We start from the raw sequence: 6,123 nt of genomic DNA, 5'->3' as shown, positions 1-6,123 counted from the left end.
GTACTAACCCATTTGGTGGTACAAAACAAAAAAGAATACTAAACCATATGAATAAAAGTGATACTATTAAAAACCAATGTAAAACAGAAATTTCTTTAGACATTGTTCTCTAAAGCTTTTAAAAAAACATTATTCACGTTAGCATATGTCACTGTACTCTTCGTATACATACAGTTTTTGGAATAAATTTCAATAGATTAATCAAAGCTGTTAAAGCAAAAAAAAAAATTCTAAAGCTAAAAAAATAAAAAGACATTATCCACGTACTTCTAATAACTTAATAATCCTTTTTTATCAAACATATAAATAATCAATACACATTAATTTCATATAAACAAAACATTATAAAAAAATACAAATAGTCAAGATACCTGAATCTTATCCGTGGTCTAGTTAGTGACTGTATCCAAACACGGCCTTAGGGAAAACCCAAGAAGGAATAAATCAACAGTCAAACAGGTCGCTAATCTCGAAGTTCATCTTTCGTCTCCTCTGTTTTCGCTTCTCAATAAACAAACAAAAAAAATAATTCTCTTTCTCACTAAAAAAAAGAAAGTAGAAAAAATCTTGTTCCGCACTCTTTGCTGGGCTTGTACCAATGTAGGTAAGCTTGAGAACTGATCAGCGATAACAATGGCCAAGTGTCACCGGAACAACATCGGATCTCTCATTCACGACCCTGCTCCCACCACTTCTTCCGGCTACCATTTCCGCCTCTGGAGCACCTTCTCCAGATCCTCTTTCCGCAGGAAGATCTTGCACGCCGTTAGCTGCGGCGGCAGCTCGCGTTACCGTCACGAGCTCCGAGAAGAGGACAAAGAAGAAAGCTACGTCGTCACGGTGACGGAGAAGAAGTCAACGGTCAAACCGAGGGAAACAAAAGCCAACACCATCGCCGCGGCGTTGAATGGCGTATCGTTCGAGGAGAAAGGGAAGAAGTCGGAGAAGCTCTGCGATCTGCTGAATCTTGCGGAGGTGGAAGCCGACGTGGAGACGAAGATGAAGGAGGAAGCGCTCGATGCGCTGAAGCGCGTGGTCGGGGAGCTACAGGCTGCGGCGGCGCGTGGAGTTGACGACGAAGACGGAGGAGGCTGTCGGAAGAAAGTAGCGGCGGCGAGCGAGGTGAGGTTGCTGGCGAAGGAGGATCCGGAGGCGAGAGTGACGCTGGCGATGCTCGGCGCGATTCCGCCGCTTGTTAGTATGATCGACGAGTCGCGAATCGCAGACGCTCAGATCGCTTCGCTGTACGCACTGCTCAATCTTGGCATCGGTAACGACGCGTAAGTTTACTACAGTTCCTTTTTACTACATTGTCTGATGTTTTTTTACTGTTCTTTCTACTACATTGTTTGATGTTTTTCACTGTTTTTACTACACTGTTGTTGTTTTCGTTTTATTTGTTTTTATGTGGATATTTTCGTCGTTGTTTGTTTGTTTGGGTGAAATAATTTATGTGTTTCTCGGCCAAAAATTAAATTGGTTTCATACTTCTTTTAAAAATATGAACAATGTGAATAACTTGAAGCATTTATTTCAATTTTTTGTTCACTTTTAGATCTTCCTTGATTCTGAAGTAACCTTTTTTTTTTTTATTGCAGGAACAAAGCAGCAATTGTTAAAGCAGGTGCGGTTCACAAGATGCTGAAGCTGATCGAGTCTCCAAACACACCTGATCAATCTATCGCAGAAGCTGTGGTCGCTAACTTCCTCGGATTAAGCGCTCTAGACTCGAACAAACCAATCATCGGTTCTTCAGGAGCAATCATCTTCCTAGTGAAAACTCTTCAGAACTTGGACGAAACAAGCAGCTCGCAAGCTAGAGAAGACGCGTTAAGAGCTCTCTACAACCTCTCTATATATCAACCAAACGTTTCGTTCATCCTCGAAACGGATTTAATCACGTTTCTCCTGAACACATTGGGAGATATGGAAGTGAGCGAGAGGATCCTCGCCATCTTGAGCAATTTAGTGGCAGTCCCGGAAGGAAGGAAAGCGATCAGTTCAGTATGCGATGCCTTCCCGGTTCTGGTCGATGTACTGAACTGGACTGACTCTCCAGGGTGCCAAGAGAAGGCGACTTACATTCTAATGTTGATGGCTCACAAGGGATATGGAGATAGACAAGCAATGATTGAGGCGGGAATCGAATCCTCGTTGCTAGAGTTGACCCTTTTGGGAAGTGCATTGTCTCAGAAGAGAGCCTCGAGGATATTAGAGTGTCTTAGAGTAGACAAAGGGAAGCAAGTCTTGGATAGTACCGGATCATGCGGAGCCTTATCCGCACCAATCTACGGGACCAGAGGCAACGGTTTGGACCAAGAGGAAAGCGACTTGATGATGAGCGAAGAGAGGAAAGCAGTGAAGCAGTTAGTGCAACAGAGTTTACAGAGCAACATGAAGAGAATAGCAAAGAGAGCTAATTTGCCACAAGAGTTTGTTCCTTCGGAGCATTTTAAATCACTCTCTATAAGCTCCACTTCGAAGAGCCTCCCCTTTTGAGAATGTAAGTGTTTTTCATCATTAGTCACACTTTCTAAATAATTAAATTAAGTAGAGATTGTCACATTGATAATAAGTTTGGTTTACTTTCTTCACAAGGCTTTTTGATTCCATGCTCTGTCTCTCACTGACTGACAGTGGCATCAGTTGTAAATTCATGCAAGATTAGAGGGCATTGACTTAGTCACTCACATGCACTTCACCAGTTTATCAGACATCATCGAGACCCCACCCACATATCTTGTGTCTTAAAATTACCAAGTTGCCAGCCTAAAGTGTCGGTCATTTTCTTTTTCTTAAAGTATGGCTCGGTCCACTATTGCCTATGCTTTTATTGTTCGTATTTAATTTTGATTTTATTGTCTCAGTGAAATATTTCTTAAATAGAGTTTTGGAGTCTTTTGAGACAATAGTTTATGGTTGTGCCATCGTTTTCCGAATAGAAAATAGAGTTTGCCTGAATAAACAATGTGGCGGCGTGGAGAAATTTGGATCTGTGGATCTAACTAAATTTGTTTATTCTTGTTTTTGTTTGGTAACGAAATTTTTTTTTTTTGTTTGGTAACGAATTTTTTTTTAATGAGTAGAAAAATAACAAGGCATCACGTCTTGTAGGTGTCATTTTGAAGTAACTCCACGTTGAAAGAAGAAGAGTGTTGCTTCGACAGATCTATTCAGCTTCTGAAAACAGCCAAGCAGACACAATCTAATTAGCATCTAGTGTACGGTGTACCCTACGTACGTCGTGTCGTTGAATCGTCCATGTGGAGTTACTTCTTTTTGTTTGGGTGAGTGGTTTTGTTAAAAGTAAAAATACCCACTACGTCTACTAGCCTTAGTGGTATGTTATAAAGTTATGGGCTTTGTTAGCTTTTACATCTACCAATTTTATCAGCTTTTCTAGTCTTATTATATGGTGTGTATATATCTTTTTCTGGATCGTGAGTATTCGCATACTTAAAATAAAACATTCGAGTATGTTTATACATTTGTCTATGTTTTTCCTTCTGATAAAAAATCCTAAAAGTATTCTAACGATGGTCCCAAATAATTAAGAACATAAATGAACGGTGGATGAGGCATGTGGAGAGTGTGACTGCTATCATTAAAGGCAGTCTATTTTATTGGGTTTGATATGATATGATATGATTAAATGTTACGGAATACACTCTTCTGTGGATACTATCATTTTACGAAAGCTGTACTAGCTGTCTATGTATATGGACACTATACTTATCTACTACATTTTCATTTCCCGCTAATTATTATACTAGATTAGGTATCCTATTTCTTATGGTTAGTGTCACTTTCAAACTCGTTTCTTTGGTATTTGATAATGTATAGACTTATGCAACTTAAGCCACTTGAGACTCAAAACTGGCATATAAAAATTTACTCTGGTAGTATAACCAAATGATAGCGAATGAATAAATATTTTTCAACTTAAAACCTATTTATGTACTCTCTAACAGCTCAGTAGATGTATGAATAGCAATAGAGAGGCAGATGCGCTAAACGTGTTCGTGACATATCAAATTATTCTCTCACATTAATGCATTCACACTGTTAGAGATTGATTCTATGTGCATAAAAAGTCTCCTAAAGAACAGCTTTAACTTGTCGTTGTCTATTTCCGAGAGAATGTGAACTCGATCAATTCCCCACGACTTCACCAATATAATATGATCTTCAGTCCCACCACCAATGAATCATATGTTCTGTATTTCACTATTGGATACAGTTATTTATTATTTTGGTTTCCGAGGGTTTCGGGATGAAACTCAAAATATTCCAGGCTTCCAAGCTCGAGCGATGCAAGTGGTTTGACTTTGGGTCGACTTTGGGTTTTGGCCCACTAAGTTCTTGCGATTATGTGCTTCATGTGGTTTCTGAATTTTCAGGATTCAGTCGTAAACTATTGGGTTAGACTTCAGACATAGCCCGATAAATCATTGGGCCGAATTACTCTTGTAAGTGGAACAAGCTCATCCACTATCAAACTTCTTCAGCCCCCAAAACACCAAAGAAAATGCAGTATAACTAATTTTGTTTTTCGATAGTATCTTAGTCTTTTTAAAATTAAGCTGGAAACTGTTTATAGTATTAGATTTTGTCTAAAATCCACAAAAATAATAAATGTTTACATAATTTTCAAAGGAAATACTTTGTTTCTACAAATGTAAATTCTCGTTCTTTTTTTTTGAAACCAAAAAATTCTCGTTCTTGCTTTCCAAATTTAATTATTTGACTCATAAACATCGTAAGTGGGGTTATTGGTCAGTGTATTTTAATGGATTTGAAAATTCAAAATTAAATTTAGTGCTATTGGTTCCATAATTTTAAAATATGTATTAAAATCATGTATTATTAGTTTAATGATTTATAAATTCTAATTCAAACCAATTATTATTCAATCATATAAATTTATTAATAGATTTGATTTTATAATAGATCGTATGGATTTCTTTGTTAAAAATATAAAAACTCAAATCCGAAAAAACCTCAAAATTTGTAAATACTAATCTGAGAGAAATTGAAAATATGTATATTTTATTTAGATTTATAAATACTAAATGAATTTCTAAATCAATCAATAACACCTCCCAAATTTCTAACCCTGATGCGTTAAGAATACTAATGTAAAATAGTATTATACATAGCCCTATTCAGTAAAAGATGCATCAAGCATTCAAAATAATGCTTAATTGCAAGTTTTTTGAGGCAAGGATGTAGAGAATAAATAGCTTGACACCGGTATTTGACTACAAGGATAATTCCGATGAACATTGTTTTATTCAGCGTCATTAACATCACTGGCAACACTCGATGAAATAATCGCAGTCACCTTTTTTTAAATTCTCTACTTTATATTTGTCAATCCTTAACATTTAAATTATAGCCATTTGATGTTGACGCAGCGACAATATAAAGAACATGACAATATTTTTAATAAAAACAAAAACAGAAAATGAAAAATATTTTATAGTAAACACACAATATCCTAATTTGATATTATTAACCGATCTATATATAATGGTATAGATTCACAAATATAGAAAAATCATAATTACAACGTTTTTAGGTCTTTTATCTATTAATTTGTATAATTCCACATTTTATAAGAATCAAAACCAAGATCTTGTAATATAAAAATAATAAATTCTTAGTAAAACTCCTGGACCAAGAAAACTTCCACCTTAATTACAATGCTATATACATTTTTTTTTACAAATTCTAAATTATTATCTTGTTCCGGATAGCTTTTAAAGCAAAAGTAAATCTTACATGAATCTCTTTAACCCTTAAATCCAATCTCATGCTGAAGCAATCTGTAAACAAACCTACAGTTATTTGAGAATTTTATGTGCCACCAAATTTGCCCAAAAATATTTTCATAATCGGACTTAAAAGCCAATCATGATATTAGCTTAACCTGAGTTGATAAATCTTAGTGAAATCCGGAGTAAAGGGAAAAGGATCACAATACTGGTACTGGATTCCCTTATAAAGAAGCCCAAAAAGAGAGAGTCAAAAAAATAAAAGAAGGAAACACATTCACGACCAGTTAATAAATAAAATACTTGTAAATTGTTTTCAGAAGATTTATATTATCTTTTTTAACGG

General features: G+C 35.9%; 1 protein-coding gene across 2 annotated transcripts; it reads left to right on the top strand.

Annotated features, from left to right (window-relative positions):
• The first annotated feature begins 467 nt into the window (after positions 1 to 467).
• On the top strand, positions 468 to 3,534 carry LOC130508186 (U-box domain-containing protein 14-like). Of its 2 annotated transcripts, none has more exons than XM_057003503.1 (3): positions 468 to 1,280; positions 1,599 to 2,503; positions 3,115 to 3,534. In XM_057003503.1, the coding sequence occupies exons 1-2, from the start codon at positions 634 to 636 to the stop codon at positions 2,497 to 2,499; spliced, it is 1,548 nt and encodes a 515-aa protein (XP_056859483.1). In that variant the 5' UTR covers positions 468 to 633; the 3' UTR covers positions 2,500 to 2,503; positions 3,115 to 3,534. The 2 variants fall into 2 exon arrangements, with proteins under 2 accessions (XP_056859483.1, XP_056859484.1); XM_057003504.1 differs by having other exon boundaries at positions 3,087 to 3,534.
• Positions 3,535 to 6,123: the final 2,589 nt, after the last annotated feature.

The sequence above is a fragment of the Raphanus sativus genome, chromosome 2 (genome assembly GCF_000801105.2).
Source record: "Raphanus sativus cultivar WK10039 chromosome 2, ASM80110v3, whole genome shotgun sequence".
NCBI classification, from domain to species: Eukaryota; Viridiplantae; Streptophyta; class Magnoliopsida; order Brassicales; family Brassicaceae; genus Raphanus; species Raphanus sativus.
This window is presented reverse-complemented; position numbering and strand designations above follow the sequence as displayed.

What these genes read in the sequence shown, in the direction of transcription:
- LOC130508186 (XM_057003503.1), top strand. Translation starts at nt 634, where the DNA reads ATGGCCAAGTGTCACCGGAACAACATCGGATCTCTCATTCACGACCCT. An exon ending in CTTGGCATCGGTAACGACGC is followed by an intron (nt 1,281 to 1,598) that starts GTAAGTTTACTA and finishes TTTTTATTGCAG; the next exon opens with GAACAAAGCAGCAATTGTTA.